At 41.2% G+C, this 25,854-nt stretch overlaps 2 protein-coding genes across 3 annotated transcripts; one reads left to right on the top strand and one right to left on the bottom strand.

Moving 5' to 3' along the window:
• Positions 1-943: 943 nt before the first annotated feature.
• rrm1 (ribonucleotide reductase M1 polypeptide) lies at positions 944-9,556 on the bottom strand. 2 transcript variants are annotated; one of them, XM_062528685.1, is made up of 19 exons: positions 9,470-9,556; positions 7,410-7,498; positions 7,120-7,297; positions 6,936-7,036; positions 6,416-6,475; positions 6,263-6,302; positions 5,976-6,138; positions 5,637-5,778; positions 5,415-5,498; positions 4,629-4,790; positions 4,435-4,514; positions 4,042-4,243; positions 3,736-3,885; positions 3,382-3,603; positions 3,195-3,271; positions 2,896-3,031; positions 2,249-2,344; positions 1,898-2,086; positions 944-1,464 (listed from the first exon to the last, which is right to left on the bottom strand). In XM_062528685.1, exons 1-19 carry the CDS (start codon positions 9,486-9,488, stop codon positions 1,276-1,278), a joined length of 2,379 nt encoding a protein of 792 aa, XP_062384669.1. In that variant the 5' UTR covers positions 9,489-9,556; the 3' UTR covers positions 944-1,275. The 2 variants fall into 2 exon arrangements, with proteins under 2 accessions (XP_062384669.1, XP_062384668.1); XM_062528684.1 differs by lacking the exon at positions 9,470-9,556 and adding an exon at positions 8,909-9,060.
• exoc3l2a (exocyst complex component 3-like 2a) lies at positions 9,511-25,227 on the top strand. The gene is made up of 15 exons (XM_062528683.1): positions 9,511-9,528; positions 9,919-10,064; positions 10,685-11,562; positions 15,338-15,784; positions 16,253-16,473; positions 16,589-17,357; positions 17,532-17,646; positions 18,037-18,147; positions 18,253-18,353; positions 18,446-18,556; positions 18,717-18,852; positions 21,220-21,342; positions 21,439-21,594; positions 21,968-22,089; positions 24,481-25,227. The coding sequence occupies exons 4-15, from the start codon at positions 15,363-15,365 to the stop codon at positions 24,752-24,754; spliced, it is 2,661 nt and encodes an 886-aa protein (XP_062384667.1). The 5' UTR covers positions 9,511-9,528; positions 9,919-10,064; positions 10,685-11,562; positions 15,338-15,362; the 3' UTR covers positions 24,755-25,227.
• Positions 25,228-25,854: the final 627 nt, after the last annotated feature.

Genomic DNA, 25,854 nt, shown 5'->3' with positions numbered 1-25,854 from the left:
GATTCAAGTGTACTGTGGTTGTAAATGCATGTCTCATGTTTACACTAACGCACTGATCAGTATGGAGACGAATGGTCACTGGCTATATTGATCCCATCACTTATTGGGTAGAAAGAAAACACTTAATTTAGACTCATCATAACACTGATATAACTAACAAATAAAGGCAGACACTTCATCTAACAATCAACCACAATCAGAACTGAAATACAATAGTATCCAACTGCCTGCCATGGCCCCTCTGAATTTCAAATTCAGACAGCAAAAACACGACAGAAATATCCTGGTGGTCTTTTTACATCTTGTGAATGCCTTTGGATACATGCCACACAGTCTGCTGTAGAGGGCATTCAGTTACATTCAGGACTGAATATTTCAAGGACTATTTGGGGTCATGCTACGACCTGACCTGAATTTAGTCTGATATGTTTGCAGTGTCCCAAACCATCAAGAGGGTGGGCACAGCACACCAGACATCACTGTTGAGCCTTCTGGAGGTCTTGTGGGTCTGCTTCAACAGAAAACCTGAACGAAGGCACATCTGTGGTAGTGCATGCTGTACCACAAAAGTAGTACCTTTATAGATGCCACATGCACATGTGTCAATCACAAGCCAATTGTGCATGGTCGTTGAATCTGGAAAAAGTCTAGTTGTTGATAACCCACCATGGGAAAGATAGAAAGATCAAAGGGTGGTCAAGCCTACTCCCATCATTTACAGATAACAATATGAAATACAAATGACCCATTTCTCCAAGTTCACGGTATAATACTTCAAAGAAATTTTGATTTTAAGGATGACCAGTCAGTTACACTCATTTGCCAACTTTGGTTTGCTTACTAGTTCACGCTACTTCACAATTCACGATTATTGAAGTTTCAGGAAAACCAAGGTAGTTGCTTTACAGTACCATCGCTGAAGTAATTATCTAGAACACAGAGGTAAGCGCTAATGTGACAAATTTTATTTATTAGGTAAGGACAAAAACAGAAAAAAAGAAAACATTTTATAAAAACAGACAACCATTTTAAAACCATGTTATGAGTTCAGAAAATGCCCACTCACGCTACAAATAGGGCTGAATTTATGTCAAACATTTACAATATGATAAATATGGATAACACATACACCAGATGCCTAGTAATCAAATGTCTACAGTATGCAGAATCTCTGAATGGGTGAGTCATCCTGAAAAGTGATTCCTACCACAGTGCAAGGCCAAATGGTTTGGATGCAAGACGATGACAGCAGGGCAACATCATTGCAAGAAAGATTTAAGAACCACACATTAGACAATCATCTCGATTTTCTAACGAACACACCATCGCAGCCATGTTCTTCTCCTTCGAGTCTGTGGTCTCCTCCTGCTTCTCTGCAGTCTTCAGGCTCTCTTTGTTCAGGGTAAACTGGATTGGGTTGGCTGCAGGCTTCGTCCTCAGGTAGTACATGCCAGTTTTCAGGCCCTGTATGGGACAGAGAAAAAGACGTTTCATAAATAATAATAAAAAAAAACACAACTCCAGTTCTGAGGCAATCATGATTGTTTCCACGGACCCGATTTCCACCAAGTGAGGGTACCACGTCGTATATGAGACACACCAAAGCTTGTATTTCCGTTAGGAACCAAAACAGCTTTTGTTCAAATCTACACTCCTATCACTAGTGAAAAATCACTACTGAAGAACTACGTACAGACACATTTGTTAGACATTCGTAGCATCTAATAAACGGATCTGGGCATTCGTAAACCATGCCACAAATACTGTCTGGTTCCCAACTTTTTAACCCAGGTTTCTGGCTTTTAACCCGTTTCGACAAGTAGCTTTTTTAAGCTCCCATGGTAAAATATTGGGAATGGCCTTTATATTTGAATATCAAAAAACGTAATGAACAAACCTGCTTCCAGCCATAGAAGTGCATGCTTGTCAGTTTGCCGTAATTGGGCTCAGCTATGTGGATGTTAAGGGATTGACTCTGGTCAATGTAGGCTCCTCGGTCAGCCGCCATCTTGATGATCATCTTCTGCGAGATCTCCCACACCGTTTTGTAAAGCTCCTTGACATCAGCTGGAATCGCTGCAATACCCTAGAAAAATGTTGATGAGATTTAGGTTCAATGTTTATCCGTTTCTTTTTAAGCCATGTAACAGTCACCCATGTCCAGAAGAGAGGGTTTTACTGGTGGACTATGGCCTACGGTTTAAGGTGGGTGAAGAGAGTTATGAATTGGTCGTTTCAGGAGACCTACCTGGATGGATCCATTATGGGAGATCAGCTGGTTTTTCATTTCCTCGTTCCAAAGGCCTCGCTCAGTCAGATCTTTGAGTAGGTGAGGGTTCACAATCTTAAGTGAATCAGAGGGACAATGATCAGGTATGGCACTTTTCCCCTGTATCTGACAGATACAGCTCTACAATGTCAAATGGTCAGCACCTTAATTACGAAACCTCTCTCTATGGGGCGAACACAGCCGGTTCACAAAATGCTGCACAAATGTAGCAACTGTGCACATGGTCTATGGATATTTGTGTGTGGGAGGTAGAATATCAGCCATGCTAACTTGATAGATATGCATACAATATGGTGCAAACTCCGGGACATGTGTCGATGGGGTCAATAACATCCAAAAACAAGAGATGTCAAGCTGTGTCCATCAATAACACACAACACTTCAGCACTAACGGATCAAAAATATCAAAAACAGAGGGGCCCAAAATGTGGGTCATATTTGGCAGAAACCCACTGAATTTGGTTTAGCTATTCCTCTGCTGAAGTTTAAGGGATCTGATTAATCTTAAGTACAGAAAATACTATAGGAGTCCGAGGTATGTCGGTCTTAAGCCCTTCCAATCATCAATCTGACACTCGCTGCTTGACATCGGCATCAGACATTACCTGGAACTCCCCAGAGAGAACTCGGCGAGTGTAGATGTTGCTGGTGTACGGCTCAATGGACTCGTTGTTTCCCAGGATCTGGGCTGTCGAGGCAGTGGGCATGGGAGCCATGAGCAGGCTGTTCCGCACTCCATGCCTACAAGAGAGGATCAGAGAGACAAGTCAGATGGGAGATGTCTGGCCTCGGCATGCTCCTTAAAACTGAAGCCTTATGTCCAGAAGGCAAGTGATCTAACAACTTCCAGGTCTTGACAGAAAACCTTCAGGACACTTTTTATTCTGAACTACTTTTTACTCACTTGGCAATCTTTTCTTTCAGTGCCTTCCAATCCAAGAGGTCTGTGGGAGTCTTCTCCCACATATCATACTGCAGAATCTGTGATAGATGGAAGGGAGGGCTGTTTTAGATTTTCTGCAAATGTTCATATTTCTACTGGATTTATGTACTCCGTTCACAAACACACACAGAAAAAAACAAGAACTTACTCCTTTGCTGACAGGTGAGCCTTGATAGGTCTCGTATGCGCCCAACTCTTCTGCCAACTCACAGCTGGACTCCAGTGCTGCATAATAGATCGTTTCAAAGATCTGGATGTTGAGACGTTGAGCTTCTGGACTTTCAAACGGGTAGCGCATCAGGATGAACGCATCGGCAAGGCCCTGAACACCAATGCCAATAGGTCGGTGCTTCTTGTTGGAATACTCTGCCTGTGTACACATAAAAGTATATTACTTTGGGAACATTCCAATATGGCCATAGTTAAAATAAATAAATAAAACAAATAGACTGAATATTACTACAATTACAAAGAGAAGCCGATTTCTGTGGAAAATTCTTACCTCGCGCACTGGATAGTAGTTGATGTCAATAACCTTGTTCAAGTTTTTGACAATGACTTTGGTGACTTGGGCCAATTTTTGGAAGTCAAAGGTTCGCTCTGGAGTGACGTACATGTTCAAGGCAATGGATGCGAGATTACACACAGCCACCTGCAGATATTTAAAAAGTTAAAGAAAATGTCAGTTGCTTGAAGCAGTGCCTATTATATATGTGCTAACATTACATACTTTATGTAGGTCAGTGAGGCTTTTAGGTGAAAGAGTATTGTGACCTGTATCTAAGAGAAAATTAAATTAAAGTAGCACCTCATCCTTGCTGGTGTACTCCACAATCTCGGTGCACAGATTGCTTGACTTGATTGTCCCCAGGTTCTGCTGATTGCTCTTGCGGTTGCAGGCGTCTTTGTAGACCATGTAGGGTGTGCCCGTCTCTGTCTGGGATTCGATGATTGCGTACCAGACCTGCTGTGCTTTCACCACACGCTTGGCCCTGCCTTCCTTCTCATACCTGGTAACATAATTGAATAGATTACAGATCAAGATCAAAAACTCAGGTTGATCATTATTTAAATCTTGTCAATATCCGGTAATTCTACTCCTCAGAATATTCTAGAAAGTAGAATTAAACTGAATGTGCCTTTGCACCATTTGGTGGTCTGATTCTTTATAATGAATTGCAATCCAGAGAGACCAACTCACCTTTGGTACAGCTTCTCAAACTCCTCACCCCAACACTCATCTAGACCAGGGCAGTCACTTGGGCACATAAGAGACCAATCCTAGATATCAAACAAACACTATGAGATGATCGTACTCCAGCACATTTCATAAAATATGTTGTCCAAATACTTCCACTTTCTTGACTATTTTAGGGTTGGAACACACACACATACCAAGTCTTTTTCCACTCTCTCCATGAAGAGGTCTGGGATCCACATGGCATAGAACAGGTCCCTCGCCCTCTGCTCTTCCTTTCCAGTGTTCTTCTTCAGCTCAAGGAAGTCAAAGATGTCCAAGTGCCATGGCTCAAGGTACATGGCGAATGCACCTGGCCTCTGAACCAAGAGATAATATGTATATAATAAGAGACTGCTCCAGTAAGAGCAGCAAAAAATAGGAGCATCACATACTTAAAATACCAAAAACTAATCCAGATGCACAATGACTACGGTTGCATGCACGGCAAATTCCGAATGAAGTCAATATTTCGGTTGGAACAAGATCAGGCATAATCCGGTTTTATGTGTGGAAGAGTATTGTGTTCCCGGAATATTCTCATATACATAGCGACCGCTTTATCCCGGTTAGATGACCAACGTTGCTGACGTAATTGGCTTGTTTTGGTTGAGTCATGACGTCATTTTATGAATGAAGTTCTCAAACAAGTAGTAGGCCTAGAAGTTGATTTCTAGCAAACTAAGCCTACACATGGGAAAATGCTGCTAATGGGGAAATCCAGGATGCTTAAATAGCCAAAACACCTGCCAAAAGGACATGCGAAAACCCATTCTGGTTAGGAATTCGGAATGAATAAAGAGTTTACATGACTCGTGCGCAAACCGAATATTGCTAATTTTCCGTTTAAAACAGGAACATTCCCTGCATGTAAACGTAGTCATAGAACATGTCATTCAATCTCTCTACTTCTACCATCTAGCACATAACTGAATTCCCCTTACCTTATTTCCACCCTGGTCCACATACCGGGCAGTGTTGTTATACACACGAAGCATTGGCACCAGTCCATTGGAGTTACCATTTGTCTGAAATAAAAAAAAAGGGGGGGGAGGACATTTACTCAAAGTGTAAGACAAAAGGTCAGTCAAATGTTATTAAACAGCTTCAAACTTTTAATTGAGAGCAAAAGTATGTTAATTTGATGACGTTTTGGCCACACTCACCCCTGCAATGTAGCTTCCAGTGGCTCTGATGCAACTCACTGCCACACCAATACCACCAGCAGATTTAGAGATGAGGGCACACTGCTTCAATGTGTCATAGATACCCTCAATACTGTCATCTTTCATGGCAAGCAAGAAGCAGCTAGAAGGGGCAAGATTGGTGGTTCTTATTTCTCAAACTCAGGTTATACATTTTTCCATGGCAAAAAAACTTGAAATCGTCCGTCACTCACAAAACATGAAATTGTACCACATGCAGCTTTAGAAAACATGCAGTTAGCAAACAACCTAGACGTGACTGATCTTCCACACATGCATAACACTGGCAAAGACATATACCTTGAAAGCTGAGGTCTGTTCGTTCCAGCGTTGAAGAGGGTAGGAGAGGCATGAGTAAACCACTTCTCCGACAGAAGGTTGTATGTCTCGATGGCCGCATTAATGTCTTGCTTGTGAATCCCCACTGACACCCGCATAAGCATGTGCTGGGGACGCTCCGCCACTAGGGACAACAATGAGTTACTTATATTATAACAATGTAAGCGAGGAACAACAAGCCAATATGACAATTAAATGTACAACTCCTCACAAAGTAAGCGATCTGCAATCAATGCAAAAATATTTACCTTTCCCATTTATCTTCAATAAATAGGACCGCTCCAGTGTCTGTTTAGACAAACAACCATCCAAAACAATTAAACTCAGGCATTAATCCCAAGAAAGAGGTACATTTAACACAAAATACTTTTATCAAAGTAAAACAGACAACGTGAACTTACTTTAAATCCAAAGAAATTGTAGGAGAAGTCTCGGTCATAAATGATGGCGGAGTTGAGGCGCTGTTTAAAATAAATAAAAAATAATTTAAAACATAAAACAGCCCATTAGAACCCTTAGCATAACAATCAAATTTTCAAATATAATTTTAAGTAGATGATTTGGTGTGCATACATAAATGCTATAGTACCTATTAATAAGTGACTGAGGTGAATTAGTTTACCCATGTTTACACAGTAATAAAATTGGACTGTGGCAGTATGTGATTGACATTGGTGTTATTTGTATGTTGATTTGAGCAAAAGTGTCTGCCAGTTCCCATAACCATAAAGCACAAACTTACTCACAAATGAACTTTGGACCTATAGTTTTGAAGTTAGCCCAAATCTGCATGATTTCACACTGGTTTCTCTCCGCTTGAACTCCATAACACTTAACACAGCCTAACAATGATCTCTGATCTGATTAAAAACTCAAAGCTTGCAATACTAATACTTTGAAAACGAAAAAATAAAACCTTACATCTTTATTGGCCATAACAATGTCAAGTGTCTCCTTTGAGATCATTGGTGAATGACGGTCATTTCGTGGATTCACATAGTTGAACAAATCCTCCATTACATCTGCAAGAGACAAAGCACACAATTAAATATCTATCCAAGCTCTTTTAATATTTAAAAAAAAAAAAAAAAAAACTCTAACTTACCACTGAAAACTTTCTTTGTCTCCTTGTGCAAATTGGACACAGCAATTCGTGCAGCCAAGATGGCATAGTCTGGGTGCTTGGTTGTGAGGGTAGCAGCAATCTCTGCAGCTAAGGTGTCCAACTCAATGGTAGTAACCCCACTGTAAAGTCCCTGTATTACTTTCATGGTAATTTGAGTCTAAAAGAAACAATTAAACAAAATAAGGATGTAGCAATTGCAGACCAACAAAAGTGTAATGTTTGTTACTCATGTATTTTTACTTGTACATCTTAAAACACTTTTCACTCACAGGATCTACAAAATCAGAATTGAGTCCATAACAGAGCTTCTGAATACGAGATGTTATTTTGTCAAACATGATGCGCTCCTGACGTCCATCTGAAACAAAAACAAAAACTAATCATCAACACCTCTCATCGAAACAAGGTGATTTGGAACTGATCCTTGAGGCTACCATGTCTCAGATCAAATAAACGTATAGACATGAGTGGAGCTTTATTTAGTCAATCATCTCAATATTCATTGCAACATTTGGGGTTGTTGCCCAGACAGTCGGTGTTTTCAGGGACTGGGTGCAATTCATGAGCCATGTTTCAAGTAGCTCTTGCACCACAAGCAGTAGCCTTTGGGATTTTTTCGCCGAGACCTTGCAAAGTAGCACAGACAATATATGCCCCATGAATTAAGCAGTCTTATTATACGTTATAATATTCGCCCATTTGGGGTCATGACTTCGGAAGTACAATAAAACAAACAGGAAGACGGGTGGCTGTTGCCTATGTTAGCTTATTAGCATGTGAAGGCTCGCCTTCAGAAAGGAAACGATGCAATAACATCAAACCCACGTTAACTGCACCACATTGTTAAAATGTATACAGAAAATTCAGCAAAGTTTGAGAAAAATAATCGATCCTTCGTCCCATCACAGCTAGCAGCTAACTCTGAGTGATGTTATCATTAGCTTGCTACATAATGAACACAGTATTTGGCGCCAAGATCAGTTGAAGTGCGGGGTAAAGCCAAGTAAAAGCATCTTCCGTACAACTAGATTTAATAAAATGATCTTGTAACTAATAAATTGGTCAGTTGGTATAGGCTGGACTGCCTAAATCCAAATATTGTCAATTCACCACTTGTTAATTTAACAACAGCTAGCTAGCTTAACTTTAACGTTAGGAAACTAGGTCAACTTGTTCTGCTAGTCTAGGAGGGACAACAGATCATAAAGCCTTGTTTCTCAAAGGCGTGAGGAGCCTTGAATCTAATTTTGGTGGTAAAACTTTCCTCAAAGACAGGCAAAACGTGAGAGCCAACTAACGTTAGTGTTGATACACCGTTAGCTGGACATATGACCAACTTAAGCTTGTTAACAGTTAATAGCTAATGTGATTATCAAAATAATATGTTCGTCGTTTCCCACCATACACGGCCCATGTTAATCACGTTAATTAAATCGATGATGGTGCAAACTGGAAGACAGGTTCGCAGGGTACCTAGCTAATACTTGTGAAGTTTAAGCGCTCCTGGTTCCCGAGTTAACTTAAACGTCACACTTTTGATGGTTATCGACAGAAGTAACTAGCCAACTAAGACAAATGAACAGCTTTTAAGGAAAATAATAATCTAAGCCACACTAATACAGGAAACAACGCGTATACGATCAATTAATCAATGTAACTTTAGTGAACCGGTAAACAGTCGACAAACACAGTAGTTATATTAAACTAAATGCTGGTTACATGCACACAATCAGCTAATATTACTGGTGTTGTAAACTCTTCCACCTACCTCGCTTAATTACATGCATCTTGGCTTTTTTATTTCAAAGAGCAACTCCCGATGAAAGACAAGCCAGCCAGACAACCCAACAGCAAGTGATTCCTTCCCCTGTCCCCTAGGTTAACTTATTTGTAAGAACAAAGCGCCAAATCAAGCAAAAGCGCGCCACGAACTCTGAATGCGCCAGCGAACCAACCAATTCGAGAACACCAATGTAACGTTTTGCATATCTAGGCCAATAGGAAAGCATTTCCGCTAAACACTGTTTACATCACGCGTTAAAGTCCCGCCGCCGCAGTGTCAGAAAAAAAGGAGCTATGCTAGCATTTGAAATTGCCATAAGATACGTATTTAACATATCGAAGGAACATTTGACAAAAAAAAAAAAATACACACTGCTCTGCATATTAATGATAGCAGAGTGCAGATATAAGACAATCACAACATGTTAACAACAATGACTGATGTTAAACGCCAACTGGCAAACGTTAACTAGCGAATAATTCGCGTCTGCTGTCAACACTACTGGCTTTGTAATAAGCGTGATGCCCTGTAAGCGCTGGCACCTACCTCGCTTGATCACATGCATTTTTGCCTCCTTTTTTTGTATTTTCTAAAACCGAAGACAGGTAGGTAGTCAAATAGTCAACCCAACTGCTGATGCCACTTCCCTGAAAGTGTTCTGCTGCAGAAGTAAAGTAAAAGCGCGCCGGGAAATTTGAAATGTACGGTGCCAACTAAACCAATCCGAGAAAGCCAATCTGCCGTGCAACAGATTCAAACCAATAACAATTCAATTCTGTGACATTGCGCGTAAACATTTCTCCATGCCATGGGATCTTCGTCTATGGAAGAACCCGGCGCGATATGTTTTATGTAGTCATATTAGACTCGTCCAGAATACTTATGGAAAGTTAACAAATCAAACTGACTGTAGTGAGAAATCATCCTTAATTATCCCAAGGTCCTCTTTCTGAATACACATCTATGACAATGCCACAACCCATGTCTTCATTCAGGAATCTCATCAAACTAATTGCACCTAAACAAATCAACACAAAAATAAGATGCTGAATGATGATGGACTGGTGATAACTTAGACGTTGCGACAAGGCTATTTGTGTATTGGAGTACAGGCCATTTGAGCATTTGTCATTTTCACAAGGTAGGCCTTCATTTTTTTATATTTAAGAGACTGGTGTAAAGTAGCAGGAGGATAACTGCACAACTGATAAATAATAAGGATTAAAAAATATTTCTAGTCTTTCTTTTGGCTACAGGAAGTCTAATCAAAGCCATGTTTCCAGGCTTCCCACGGATCATGGAATTTCTGGAATACCATGGAATTTAGAAAGTCTATTCCAGACATGGAAAGTAAGGGAATTTCTTAGCCTGACATGGCCCTCCGTAAGCTTCCGCTCAATTTTCATTTCCCTTCCCTCTGTACAATATTAGTATGAGGGTTTGGTAGCCTACGACCAGGCTAGGAATTTCTTCATTTGGGAGGGCAAAGTCATGGAATATCAGGGAATGTTGTTGTATCAGTTTGGCAAAATACATTAATACAAATATTTCCCCACAAAAGTGCATGCATGGTGTATATATCTTTATTAGCTTTACTGCTTGCTTGAGTGCACGCCCAACTGTGTTTATTCAATGCCTATTGTCCGGCTCTAAATAAAATAAAAGACTCCTGAGCACTATGTGTGTTCAGAAATCATTGGTCAGTATTGTACAATAGTAAGTCATGGAAATTCAAATTCATGAATTTTACTTTTAACTTAGAATGGGAACCCTGCAGTTTCCAAGAGTTTTGATTTGTTGCATGGACCAAGACTGCAGCTTACTGCCACAGTGGGCGAGTAACTAGTGTGTTTATATTGTTTGACCATACATTTAAAAATGGAAGACAGATCCAAAACTGGCTGCCTAAAACACACACACCAGTCAAGTCAAGTCAAGTCAAGTTTATTTATATAGCGCATTTCATACACAGAGGTCATTCAATGTGCTTTACATAAACAAAAACCAAACAGTAATGTAGCAAGTTCAGCACATTGCTTATCACAGGTTCAGAAAAAGTGGTGTTGTGATTCCATATGTCCTCTAGAGGGTAGAAAAGTACCTTAACCGCAGTGAAGTCTCAGACTGAAAGCCATCCTTTTGACTATATAATAACAGAACTAACAGCACTTATTTTGAGAACATAGATGAAAACACAGAGAAATGAAAGCTGATGAAAAATACTGTCATCTTTGTTTTGCAAAACAAACATGTTTCTTTTTCTTTGGTGCAGTGATTGAATAAAACCATTAATTATAAATTAGTTTTTCAACTTTAAAATGTGAATCATACTAGACCTTGGGAATTATACTTGTGACTAAGACTATGTTTGCCCATCCCATAAAAAAGACAATGATAATCTATTCTTCTGTATCATGTGTCATGTCCGCATGCGCGCAGTGTCTGCACTTATGTTTATAGTGGGAGGTTTAGTCTGTTTCCTCAGGAAATAGCATCATCTGTGGTAGGATACACAAGCCCTGGCAGACCGTCTGGGTATCTCAGACCAAGGAGGAACATGAACTATCCATACTTAAATATCGGCAGCAGATAGCATTGCCTTGAGAAACTGGACTACAAATCACATCAAGGTTTTAGAGGTAGGCTATGGTTTTATCTTTAATAGATGTTGCTCACTGTTGGCACACATGTTCTTTTTTTTCATCACATTGACATTCGATAACATGTCAGTATTGTCTAACAAGTAAGTTGAATGAATCAGACAGGTGTGGACAGACAGGTGTGGACAAACCACTGACTCCACTGTGATTTGTTGTGTAACTTTGGAACAGAATTGGTTATGGTTATGGTTATGGTTATGGTTATTTAGCAGACGCCTTTGTCCAAAGCGACATACAAATAAATAACAGTACAAATTAAATTAACAGTGGACAATTACAATAGGGAGAATAGTAATATTATCAGTAAAACAATAATTTTAAGCACTAACCTAATGAGAAATAAAAACAGTGAAATGAGAATAGCAATCAAATAAGTCACTCAGTTAATTATATATAATAATAATAACTAAAGCATGGTATGGCTAAATTTAAGGACAATAGCAAAATAAATGTCAAATTCTATCAATGGACAAATTATAACAAAACAATACAAACCATAACACATCACAAACTCAAAGGACTAAGTGCATATTGAACAAATATGCCTTAAGACCCCTCTTAAAAGATCCAAAGCTGTTGCTGGAACGGAGAGCACTGGGCAACTCATTCCACCAACACGGAACCACTGAAGAGTAGGATCTACAATTTGAGCATGTATGGTTGGTCGACATAACAGACGCTCCTCAGAAGATCGCAGTGGGCGGTTGGGAATGTACATCGTGATTAAAGAACTGAAGTAGCTGGGAGCAGATCCAGTCAGTGTCCTATAGGCCAGAGTGAGAGATTTAAATTTAATTCTGGCTACTATAGGGAGCCAGTGGAGAGTAACTAGGAGAGGGGTTACATGTGTCCTCTTTGGCTGATTGAAGACCAGTCGTGCTGCAGCATTCTGAATCAACTGTAGTGGTCTTAATACACAAGCAGGTAGGCCAGCTAACAGAGAATTACAGTAGTCCAGCTTGGAGATAACCATTGCCTGTACAAGAAGCTGAGTGGAATCTTGTGTCAGATAAGGTCTGATCTTCCTAATGTTGTACAGGGTATACCGACATGACTTTGCAATTGAGGCAACATGCTCAGAGAAAGTAAGTTGGTCATCAATTATGACACCCAAGTTACGTGCCGATCTAGTTGGAGTCAGTGAGGATGAATCAAGCTGGATATTGATCTGTTGGGGAATAGCTGTTTTTGCTGGAAACACCAAGAGTTCAGTTTTGGAAAGATTAAGCTGAAGGTGCTGATCCTTCATCCAGATTGAAATGTCCTTCAGGCATAGACAAGAAGCCTTGAAATTGCAGGATGTTGTCAATTAAGTGACACTTTACACTTTACAAATTTACATGTGAATGTGATCGCAGTTGAGTTTGGACTCAAATGAGAAAAAACATAATCCCAAGACTCATGGGGGTCATTGATTAAGCATTGATTTCGTGCATTTGAATTAATAAGCATTTTCTTTTAATCCAGTACTGCACGTTGTTTTAGTGTTTCAGACTACATGCTCCAAGAGTGGCAATTTGCTAGTGTTGTTTTAGAATAAACTTTCATACAGCACATTTTTCATGATGAACTGCTGTGAAATGATTTTTGAACTGCTGTGGAGTGATTTTTGTTGTCATGACGCCTTAAAACCATACCATCAATTCTTCTGAATTACAACTTTACTCGTGCAACACTGAACTAAATTAACCACTTGATCTGTAAAATGAATTCAGTCAATAAATTCATTTGGTGTAAAATGTTCAGTGGCATTTATTTTAAAGTGAATGTCATATGGCTGTCATGCAAAATGGCACCTAAAGATAATAAGAAAATAGCAGAAAGTAGCAATTAGTGCAGCGCCCCCCCACATTAATTGGCACCCCTAAGATTAATTATGAAAAAATCATCTTTTGGAGTTTTATGTTAGTTTTGTGGAAACAATGAGGAAAGATCCAACCTTAGTGCAGTCAACGATCGCGCAGGAGATCGTTTTTTATTTGTGATTATGTTTATATTTAAATTTATTCGCAGTTGCTTTTGTCCAAAGCAATGTACCTTATATTTAGCCAAGGATCAAAACACGCCAGAGAGGTATAGTTCACCCCTCACTTCAGTATTCCCGGAAAAATCCATGCAGGGTTTCGGTTCGGTTTTGGTTTGAGGGGACAGGTTGACCCAACTGTGTCTCCTGTCTTTGGAGCCTGGGCTGCCCACAGAGACTTCTTGTTTTTTTACAGTGTAGTCACGGAATGGGCAGTGGTATAAGAGACAGGAAAAAATCCTCGTAAAGAAATAGATATTCTTAACAAAAATATGCCACAGTTATTGACACCCTTGTTTTTAAACCCTGTCTTGTAATGCTAAAAAAAATCCCCCCCTTCCCACCCACTCCCTTTGCCATATACAGTAACATACAATATTTCTTGACTTCTCCTATACAATGTCTCATAAAGTTGGGGAATAAGCAGGAGATTTGAGAGTATTTCTCTTGACAGAATACTGCATCTCCAGATCATCCAGATTCTTAAATCGCCTCCTCGTAGGTGCATTCTCCTCTTAACACACACCCCCACACACTTGTTTTGAATGGAATTCAAATCAGGTATTTCATGGAGGTCATGACATATGACCCCTAATACGTCTCTTTGAAGCTCCAGAATATCAACATATGGGGTTATTTTCAGTTTACTCATCCTTACAGTATGTCAAACCCCAGATAGTCGGCCCACCCTTCCATTAGGGAATTGTTTGTCTCTCTTACCATCCTCCTCACTTTGTATATATGACAGACAGACATGTGTTTTTTTTCCAGGCAATGTTGTAAGAGTAATTGGAACTTTTTTTGTGAGTAATTGGAACTTCTTAATATAGGTATTTTTAGGCAAGCACCAGTTTTTTTGTGCCCATTTCCTGACTTGCCCATTATTTCAACGGTGTATTATCTTGTCTTTCCCATGATGAAAATGTACTGTCTGTGAGGTTATTTTTATACCTCAAGGAAACAGGAAATCATGGATTACTGCGTGACAGATCTTAAGCACTCTGGTTACCTTAAAGAAGTTGCATATACATGAAATTAAACTATGATGTCACTGTCATATTTTGTTTATATGACTTTCCAGGGTTGACAATTGTAGCATGTGTATCTTTTTGAAGATTTTTTTGTTCACCTTCAAGGTTGGATTCATTCTCATTGTTTTCATTGATAAAACAACAAAAGATTATTTTTATTACCTCTTTTTACTAATTTTCACTAGGAGTGCTGACAAATGGGGAGGGCACTCTAGTCAAGATCAACTTGTACAAATTGTACTTGTAGAACTATAGGCCTACAAGTGTTGCTGATCTGTAACAGTGTTGCTATTTTGATGTAGGTTATAGAAATGTTATCAAGGGATGGCGGAACTATGTTAAAATGGTAACTTAGAAAAGTACTTTCCTAAAACATTGGGCAACAGATTTTGTTAATTGTTCAAACTAACTAACACATTTTATGGAATTGCATTGGTTGAGTTATGTGATCATATTCAGCTTGAGGCACACTGTACCTTTTCTTTCTTTTTATCGATTAACTCTCATCATGGATCCCACTGATGGGTCATGCACTCTGAAGCATGTAAAGCTACATTACCTGCCTCGGCTGTACTGTAGGCTCATACAGACAGCGTGGTGGTGAAGTTGTTTACACCAGCGGACAAAGTTCTTCCATGTTGTTCTTCGTTGTTTAAATAAGGAAGTTCAAGCACATAATGCATCTATTTTTATCTTTCAGTTTAAGAAAAGACCTCCAAGCCAGAATGCCCTTTCTGAAGAAGCTGCCAGGCCGGTCAAAGGGTTGCCACAACAAAGGGGAGCTAACCATGCCAAGCTGCAATCTAAATCCATTTGAGGAAGTGGACCAGCAGAGCCAATACTTTCCAGAGGAAGCTTTGGCGTTAGAGAGGTCCCAACAACATTGCTCCTTCGACAGCGAGGCGGAGGAGAATGGAACCAATCAAAGAGGGTCTAAGACCAGTCAGCCTCTAAGGGGAACGTTAGTAAAGCTATACAGCTCCTCACCTCTGAAGACATTGGGGAAACTGGGAAAGGAGCTGCGTAACACAGCTCGCAGCAAGTGGGGAAACAATGCACCTTCCCAACGCAGCTCGACTCTGCCGTCGGAGAAGAGGAGGAACAGTCGGAGGAGTTCCGAAGAGATCATGACCTTACTGCGCTACAGGTGTGTGTCTGTGAGTGTGCCCGGGCGTGTATGCATGTTTTACTACATGTGTGTTCGTCTGTGAGAGGAGGCGTCCCTCTTTCAGTCCATAGTTGTGCAAATAGTGGACATCATTTATTGACCAGGGCTGGGTTTCCCAGATTCGTTAAGAAACTCTTAAGTGCTAAGAACTTCTTAGGAGCGCTCTAAGAACATTCTAAGAACGCTCCTAAGAAGTTCTTAGCACTTAAGAGCTTCTTAACGAATCTGGGAAACCCGGCCCAGATCAACTGTGTGAACTGAAGCTAGAGTGAATAATGGATGGTGTGCTCCCTAGTGTATATTGCAGTGTTGGAGGTTACATTTGTTTTCTGTTACTGCAGTTCAACAGCACAGGTAAGGTTATTTGTAGAGTCTAAAGTATTGCTAACACAATGTCTATTTTTTCCACCACTTTTACCTGTAAACCCTCTGGGCGTCACGCTCCAGTTTGGCAAGCCTACGCAAGGACTCCACCTGCAGAGAGAGCCTCTATGGCGGAGACTATAGTCTTGAGACAGACGATGATGCCCGCAGACGCCCATCCTTCCTGCGCATAGTTAGTCTTGGCAAGCTGCGGAGGGAGTCCATGGTGGACCGCATTTCCCAGGAGGCCGAGGAAGAGGAGGTGGAGGAGCCACCAGAGGTCAAACCGAAAGAACCTCTCTCCGGTACGGACTTGAGGGTTAATCATGTTTTTTTTTTATAGCTGTTGTCCCTACATTGTATTGTAGCATTACTGTATCAAAATAGACTAACGTTGTCCTTGTCCTTTTTTTGTGTCAGTCTTAGAGATTCTGCGGCTCGTCAACCAAAGGAGCCTGCTACTGGCCGATACTCACATTCAGGAGCTCGAGCGCGAGTGTGAGCTTGACCACCATCCGCCCAACATGGCGCCGTCAACCTCGCGTAGGTCCAGTGCCATGTCCACGGGAAACCCTCCCGAGATAGTGTCCACCTCTTGCGTCTGGGATGCGGGCCGGCGCAAGGCTAAGGATGTGGAGCTGCTGTACGAGGCCCTGCTGCAGGAGATGTGGGACGTGGTGCGCGAGTCGCTCCGGCAGCCCTGCGCTGGCCCGCAGCTGGGCCTGGTGGTGCTGGTCATCCAGCAGGAGGAGGCGGCCGACTCCGCCTGGGTCCAGCGGGAAAAGAGCCGATCTCTTCCCAACAGCAACGAGAGCATCCACGAAGGGCTGGTGATGTACCCCACCCCCAGCGACGGCCCCCAACCCTCCTGCCGGCCCCGCACTCTCATGAAACGCTGGGAGGAGGCTGTGGGAGAGGCCGCCGACTGGTCGCTGCCGCAGCCTGGGGGCATCTCGGCCGGCCAGCTGGCCTCGTTCCTGGAGCGTCTGAGTGGACGCGTGCTGGAAGACCTGGACGCGGCGTGTCGGAACGTGGTGGCCATTTACCCGGAGGACTTCAGGGCTTTTCAGGTGTACGTGCACAGCTACCACAGGGCCGTGGCTCAGCGCCTCAAGACGATCACGAGCGGGCCGCTCCAGATAACGGACACGTACGCACTGCTGGACTGGATCTACAACATCTACAGCAGGTACTGGCTCAGTGGCTCAGAAGGGTCCAGTGACAACACAGCTCTGGTGGTGCTGAACTTTAGATGGATGTTTTAGGCAGTCTTTTACCACTAAGCCAAAACGATGCATTTGTTTTGATCTAGTCTGAGAGGGAGTTTGTTATGCATGACACTGACTCCTGTTCTGTGATGCAGGGATGTTCTGGGACCAGTTGGCAATATGGCAACCCTTGACTGTACCCAGCTGGAGCCACTGTTACCACCAAAGTGTATTGACAGACTGGAACAAGACTGCATCCATACCGTTAAGGTAATGAGTGCCTACAGTATATACTGTATGTGTGTATGTGTTTTTTCCATGATTTTACTTATTGGTTGTATGTTTAGTTTTGTACTAAGACCATGAAGTGTGGTTAGTAAAACCTGTAAAGAGGTATGGTCATAATTCTGGTCCTCATTAATTCCTCTGAGATGTGGTGTTGTTTCTGATGAAAAACAAAAGTGCTACAACACTTTTTACTTACTAGTGTTTATGGTTAGGTATGGGTCTGGAATCGGTTTAATATTTCTTAATTATTGTGCAATGGAAACCAAGGTCCTCACTTAGATATCTAAATAAGAATGTGTTTCTTTATGCATGTGTGTCATGTATTTATGTGTGTGTGTGTGTGTGTGTGTGTGTGTGTGTGTGTGTGTGTAGGACAATGTAAGCATAGAGCTCTCACAAGTACTAGAAGATGAGGAGAGGAGATGGGCCCAATCCATGCACATTGAAGAGTACCAGTCCAATCTTGCACGCTCTGTCATACAGGTCAGTAAACTCACACACCTGACGTGAAGAGGGTGGTCTCAATGACAAGAAAAATATTTTATTTAGCAGTGAGTGTTTATGCATATTGCATTTCTGTGCTTTTAGCGATTGAAAATAGACATCGACAGATCAACAGCTATTAATGAACAGCTGGGAGCTCGAGTTGCTCGCTGCACACTCACTGGCCTAGCAGACTTCCTGCAGAGGTAAGGTGGCGAATAACGTTTTTTTGAGCAGACGACAATGCTGTAAATGATGGTTCTGATGTTGATGGTAACAGTCATTGCTTTAATTGCAGTTTCAAAAGAAAGGTTGAGCTGTTCCACGAGACACAGGCTGATTTCGGCGATAGAGGGGACGGTTATATCTCCAAGACGATCGCTCTTGTCAATTGCATACCTCCCTTCAGGTAAACACATTGAAAGTGGAACATAAATAAAAGTTTTTTTGTAAATATGAGATGTTAAGAAGTAGAGTGATATTGCACTGGTATATGTGTTATATAAGCCTACCCACTGTGTACTATTGCCTCTAGTATGCTTGATATATGTACCTTGTTGATTTCACAGGAACTTTGTGGAGCGTTGCCGGCAGTGTGATTCCCTGGGGAGTACAGACTCTTTGGAGCATGCTCACTCTTCTCTTGAGACCATTGTCAACCAGTCAACCAAAGTTCTTACCGACAAACTGTTCGAAAACATCAGGGTGAGAGATTTATTCACATGCATAAACACTCCTCTTCTTGGTTTGCCCTTGTTAGTGGTGATACATTCCTTGCTTCACTATTATGTCAGGGTGTTGTTCCGGAGTTTGTCCCTGGACCTAATTCATCCGGTGTGTAGGATACATATAGCCATTAGCGTACAGTATGTCAGATTACATAACTCCTGAATGCAATGTAATTTCCCTGATGCAGATGGTGAATGTCTTAGTGGAACGGTCATGTCCTGCCTGGACAAAAAAATCTAATAGACCATGGCTGTGCTGTAGTGTGGGGAAACAATGCATTGCATGTGTTTAGTGCCTGAACATATAACTGGCCAGCTGTTGCTGTGAGGGGAGCAGGACCTTATATTCTAGCAGAGTCCTATGAGAGTACAAATAGTTCTCATCTCTCTACCTAAAGGGTTGACAAAGTTAGAATAGAATAGAATAGAATATATACTTTTTTGATCCCGTGAGGGAAATTTGTTTCTCTGCATTTAACCGAATTAGTGAACACAGCACACACACAGTGAGGTGAATCACACACTAACCCAGAGTAGTGAGCTGCCTGCCCAACCAGCGGGGAGCAGTGAGGGGTTAGGTGCCTTGCTCAAGGGCACTTCAGCCGTGGTGGACTGGTCGGCGATCGAACCGGCAACCCTCCGGGTTACAAGCCCGAGGCCCTAACCAGTATACCACGGCTGCTCTGTGCCTAAAGAAACTATTTTGAGGTGTGTAGAGGGGAGTGTAAGGTAAATAATAGAGAATAACATGTAACTGGTGAAGAGTCCAATGTCAAAATACATTTCAGTTTCAGTGGTGAGTATGAAATATTAATTTTATTTTTGAAACCGACAAATTAATCATTTCTATACATCTAGTTAGGATCTGTGTTGCTTTCACTTCTTTCTTACTTTCCATAAGGCGACCTTCCAGTAACCAAAAAATGGTGCACATAAAATCCAAATTAAATCAAGTACAACATATCAATGAGAAATCATATGAGAATTACAGCATACTTCATGGTTCATAGATGCAAAATAGATATTACAGTAGGAGGCTTGAGCAAAGCAGACAAAAGATCTGGAATTGAACATGGCTTAGAACCCTAATATCAGAGGGATATACTGTATAAGAGAAGAAGTTCTTTCAGTGGATCATAAATCTGTCAGATCGTTGCTAACCATGACCTGCCTGAAACATTTAATGTGAACCATGTTCATAATGTCAGGAGTTTCGAATGAGTATGTAAATGTCCATGACATAAATGTACTACGTTGTTTGGGCTATGACTGGTGAATAGTATGTATACTTTCAAAAAATTGTGCAGTCGTGCAACAAGCAGATATTGACCTTTTGTCAGCTTCGCATACCGTTACTGAAGGTGAAATGTAGACGTCTTTGCCAGCTCTTTGACAATAACTCGTCTGTACTGGTTTTCTCTAACGAGGGATCCAGGCTTCCTGAATGAGGACGTTAACACACAATAAGCTAGACACTTTGTGTACTTCCCACTTCCAATAATTTGGCTATTGCTGAGTCATACTCTGACAACATGCCAGTTGCTCTTGAATAGTCCACCTCTGCTCAGACCCCAAGCTGTGGTCCATCAAAAGATGAAGTTGTTTTCAATTGCCTTAATGACTACGTTATTAAAAATCTGTTTGATATTTCAAAAATAATGCCTAATACTTTGGATGACTAATTTAAAAGCTTCCAGAGAACTGTTTATTTGACTTTTTTGTAAACCACTTTATTTGAAAGTATTGCAAGTGACATTAATTTGGGCATAACTACAGATACAGAGATACAGAGGCAGGACGATTTTTATATATGTTTTTAAATGCCAGCTATTTCATAGATCCAGGATTCTATGCATCCTGATAAGTTTCCCTTGGCCTTTGGAATTAATATAGCCCCACATCACCACATACCAATTACCATATCTAGATTGGTATGGTGTGTCTTTTAGTTAGCCTATTAACTGGTTTGGTTTGCATTGAGCTCAATGAGCATCAAACAGGCTAATAGGCTAACTAGAAAAAACACCATGCCAATCCCTAAATAAATACACACACACACACACACACACACACACACACACACACACACACACACACACACACACACACACACACACACACTCACACACACACACACACACACACACACACACACACACACACACATGTATTTGTGCAACTCGATAATTACCCATGCCAGATAAAAACCACAATAGACCAAAAAGGGTTGGGATGCTTTGGTAGGCTTTAATAATGGGCAACCATCATTTACTTGTAAGAACAAACTCCCTCATGCTACTACTACTAATAGTTGTATTGTATTTTATTTTAATTTCTGTTACAGCCATTCTTTGACAAGTTGGTAAAGCGAAAATGGCTGAATAACACTGAGGCATATGAAAACATTGAGATTACCATCAAACAACACTTTAAGAAGTTCCGTAGAATGGACTGTCCTCCATATCAAGTAAGTATCTCAATTGTCCCTTGTTATTTGTGCCATACTATTCTTACAGTTATGCAATTTGTTCGTATTTTAAAATCCTTATTGTCTGATCGACAGGTCCTAGTGAATGAGGTACATAGGCGGGTCTTGGTTGAGTATGTCCGTGCAATCATGAGAGGCCGCATCATCTGCACATCACTCAAGATGAGGAAGAGGGTGGCCTACAGACTTCAGGATGAGGCCAAGCAAATAAAAGCACTTTTCAAAGACCTGGTTAGTACTTTTGGGCTTTTGCTGCATCACCTTTCAACAATTTTGAAGCGATACTAAGGGAACCAGATAGACAGCAATATTCTCCTAGTCTGGCTATCACCATACTAAGCTCAGTCTTTTAAGATTGATCATTAGTATGGGTAGGCTGCGCTTTGTTTCTACTGCACAAGAGGCGTGATCAATGGTCATAGTTCAAATGACTCCGTACGCTTGGATAGTCCTTCAGCCAATCAGACCAACGATCCGGTGCGTCTTTTGGATGCCAGTTTCTGATTAGAGCCAAAGGTTCTGGCAGGGAACAGGAGGTAGATAGGCAGGTTTCCAGCCTGAGCTGCCGATATCAACTATTTTCCCCCCGCTCTCCATTTCACAGGAATCTGATTGCTCATGGTTTGACAGCGTCATTGCACATTTGGCGGACATTATTCTTCTTGAGGACATCCCGTCAATACAAATGGAAGTTGGAGTACTGGTGAAGGAGTTTCCAGACATACGGTGAGTGATAACTGTCGTTGTATTCACTGGAATCGTAAGTATTAGTAAAATGTTGTAGAACTGCTCCACCTCCATCATTTCCAATCCCACCACCTCTCTTCTTCGCTCACTTCCTGTCAGTTCCCACAGTCCTAACACACACACACACACACACACACACACACACACACACACACACACACACACACACATGTATGTATATGTATGTGCAGTATGTATGGTCTTACAGTGGAATGTACACTGCTCAAATAATCCAATGATTGCCTTGCCTCAAAACCAAGTGTCATTGTACACATCACACAGATTACTGACATATCAAATACTTAATATTGTGTCACGTGATAATGAAAAGTAATTAGGCTTCTGCCTTAAGCCAAAAGTGATGGGGGTGGTTAGGTTGCCCAGGGCCAGATACTGTACATGTGCATTAGCGAACGTAGCGTTATCAGCGTCATGGCCAACCTGCAAAAAGCGTGGGCTGTGACACTTCAGTTAACGTGGTATTTATCAAACCTGTACTTCATCGGGTAAACAGCGCCTTTCTCTGCCCCCTCCCACAATTTACAAACGTTAACAACGGAACGACATACTAAAATCACAAGCACAGTTTGAATGAAGTTAACTAATGACGACATTAAAATGAATCAAACGTTTATCATGAAATAATAATACAAAAATTGTATAACAATACAATACAATACATGATGTCAACAAGCAGGAAGACATGAGCAGTAGTTCTGCTCAAACTACTTGAGCACATAGGCTATGGAAGATTGGTCAGCCATTGGCCAACGAAAGTTAAGGTTGCTTCGTATATAGTACAAAGACACAAAACTGGTGATCTAAAAAGCGGTTCAAAATGTCCATTACTGATGCATTTAACCGCAAGTTGGATTAACACCTGCTTTTAAAAGATGGAAAAATGCTTTTTACACAAAACTGCGGCCTGTTTGCACATACCTCTCCAATTTTTATGCGCACCTTGTGAAACAAATGTGCTTGAAGTGGGCACAAAAACATCAGTACATCTGGCCCTCAGTGTTTTCCTGTATTCATGTTTTATTAATTGTATTATATATTTATATGACTATCATGGGAATGTATTGTGAGAGATCAAGATCACTGATAAGCAGACCCAGGCATTTCTGTGGTCACTGGAGACAACAAAGAATTTTGCAGATGATATATTGCCCCAAACAGGCATTTTAAGGAGGATGCAACTTGAAAGACCAACATGTTTTGGCGAGTTCCACAGGTTTCTTCAAGGTCAGGATGTCCAAAATAGTTTAGCTGGCATATGTTATTTTAGCTTTATTTCCATCCTTCCCAGGGCAGAGAGGGCACCAGTTTGTGGGCATAGATATGCACAGTGATAATGAAAGGCCAAGTGCTGTCAAGTTGTCCCGTTGCCATTATTTTTAGGCAGATGTGTTTTATAGACAAAAATGATGGTCCAGGGGGTATTTCCAGGCACCGTGTTTGTGTATTTATAAGTGACGGAGTGGAATTCAGGAGAATAGGTCATTAGCAGAGTGGCAAATCTCCTGCTGACGCACAATTCAATGCGGCTGACAGGAAATAGCCGCCAAGGACTTCCTGTTCCTGCCATCCCAACGGGAGACTGGCTGGTGCCTCACATAAGATCAAAGAATGGGGCCCCAGCCTCAGGACACATGTTAAGTCACTCAAGAAAAACATCTCTTATTTTTGCAAAGCATGTATGATGCTTTGCAGCTTGACCGAGCTGATTTAAAACAATTCTCATTTTGCAATTTTCATCTCAGAAGTCCAAGAAGTCCATTAAGATAATCTTATAATGTTGCTTAAAGGAGGCCACACTCATATGAATACTCATATTATCATGAATCATCTCAAAACAATCTCTGTGTCACGTTTTTCACATGGAAATCCAATAGCCCCACGCCTTGGTGAACCCAGGATGGCAGTTGGCACTAGCACAAAGAAGCTGCCATCTTCGCCCATATAAGGCGGTCTGGGTACTTCCTATGGGACCATGGGGATTTTGAATAATCACGCCTGTTAAACTCTTGCAGTGATGAGGAAGTCAGAAATGCAGACGCTTTGTTCTACACATTTCTGCCATCTGACCTTGAGAAGGTTTTATGATCTTCGGTATTAAGATGGCGAACCTTGATTTTTGCTACATCGGAGCTAACCAAAGCTAATTTTACCAGTGGTTACACTCCTTGAAAATCGGAAGTGAACAAAGAATTTCCAGACCAATTTTCATTTCAGAATAGGTCTGGTGTTAGCAAGGATACCATAGCCCAAATATGTTAGCAAATGTGATGCTTTAACCGCCTCCTAGTGTCTGGTTTATATGTTATTTATACATGTCATAACTCCTTACCACCTACTCCACTCTCACAGGAGGAGGCACATCTCGACCGTACTCAACATGAGGGGGATGATGCAGCAGACACAGCGGCAGGTGATCCTGGGAATAGTTTGCGACCTGGAGAACAGTGAGAGCCCGGTGCATGTGCCTCGGGACCATGCCCTTTTCTCTGAGATCCCGGTGACCAGTGAGGTCTCCTGTCTTGGATTGGTGGTGATTCGCATGGCACTGACTGTATCTTCATGGGTCTCAACGATGTGGCCTCACCATAGACACAGATATCGTCATCGACGTGGCCACACATAAGTACCTCTTAAGATGCCTATTATGGTGCCGTTTTTTTTTTTTTTTTGTGGGAGTTCTATTGAGGAGATAATATGGTAATCCCAGTATTCCATAAGATGAAGGATGCAATGTGTTTGTAAAACAAGCCAAAAATTGTATAAAAGCTGTAGACTAAGGGCTAAGTTAAAAATGAAGATGAAATATAATGTCTTTATAGTTCTACTAAGTGACTACAATAGTCAAAAGTGACTACATAGTCTTCCTGCCTTAAACCTATATTTGCACACATGCAATACTGTATATTTATGGTATATTACTTTGGATTAGTAAACTATTTCTTTTTTTCAAATGATGGGTATTATCTGTTTTACAAGAATGATGAACTGCTGGAGCAAATTAAAATTAAGGTTATAAGTTCAGTTAATGACAATTCCATCAGTTTTGTAATTTATGTTTTAATTTGTAAGTGAAAATAAAAAATAATGTTTTGGAAACTTGTTGGCTTTAATCATGGCTGAAATTTTTCGATGCAAATTGTAGGTTGTCAATCCTGGCACTGTAATAGCCAAACAGTACTTGTTATCTTGTAGTTTAGCACCTTAAGATATACAATTATACTAAAATCTCCCTCGATATACATGTGCAATGGACCTTTTGCTGTCTGTATCAAAGGGAGACACTCTTACTCTTTGCTATCTCTATTTGCTATATGGGAAAGCTGACATTTTGTAGAATTACTCTGGCAAATTTGGATATGATTCCTAGCCTGGCTAACGCCTCCCACTTCTCAAATGAGACGTGGTCTGGCAACCAGACGTTCATTTTCTCGTATTTGAAAAAATGCCCAGATCCGTTCATTGGGCGCCACGGATGTCTATCAAATGCGCATAGCTCACCCAACTCGTTCGTATGCAACGCTAAGGGCTGCGGTAAATCCTTTGGCGTCTAATGTAGACGCAAGAGGGCAACGGAAACTTCTCGGATGTTCTGTGATTGGTTCGCCAACATCAGGCGAACATTTGGGCGTTAGTTTCCAGACTGGCTTAGCAGCGGGATTGAAATCACCGCGCAAGGCAGTATGGGAAAACCCAGGCTATATGATTCCACAAATATAAACAGAT

This window comes from Sardina pilchardus, chromosome 24 (genome assembly GCF_963854185.1).
Source record: "Sardina pilchardus chromosome 24, fSarPil1.1, whole genome shotgun sequence".
Classification (NCBI taxonomy): domain Eukaryota; kingdom Metazoa; phylum Chordata; class Actinopteri; order Clupeiformes; family Clupeidae; genus Sardina; species Sardina pilchardus.
Note: the sequence above shows the minus strand (reverse complement) of the source record. Positions and strands in the feature narration are given on the sequence as shown.

Bases quoted from the DNA above. Each gene is read 5' to 3' on its own strand.
- rrm1 (XM_062528685.1), bottom strand. The intron at 7,298-7,409 runs GTGAGTGAAAAG...TGTTTCTTTTAG, and splicing joins ATTCTGATTTTGTAGATCCT to ACTCAAATTACCATGAAAGT. The intron at 4,244-4,434 runs GTGAGTTGGTCT...TTATGTTACCAG, and splicing joins TTTGAGAAGCTGTACCAAAG to GTATGAGAAGGAAGGCAGGG.
- exoc3l2a (XM_062528683.1), top strand. From the start codon at position 15,363: ATGCCCTTTCTGAAGAAGCTGCCAGGCCGGTCAAAGGGTTGCCACAAC. The intron at 21,595-21,967 runs GTTAGTACTTTT...TCCATTTCACAG, and splicing joins AAGCACTTTTCAAAGACCTG to GAATCTGATTGCTCATGGTT. The intron at 22,090-24,480 runs GTGAGTGATAAC...CCACTCTCACAG, and splicing joins AAGGAGTTTCCAGACATACG to GAGGAGGCACATCTCGACCG.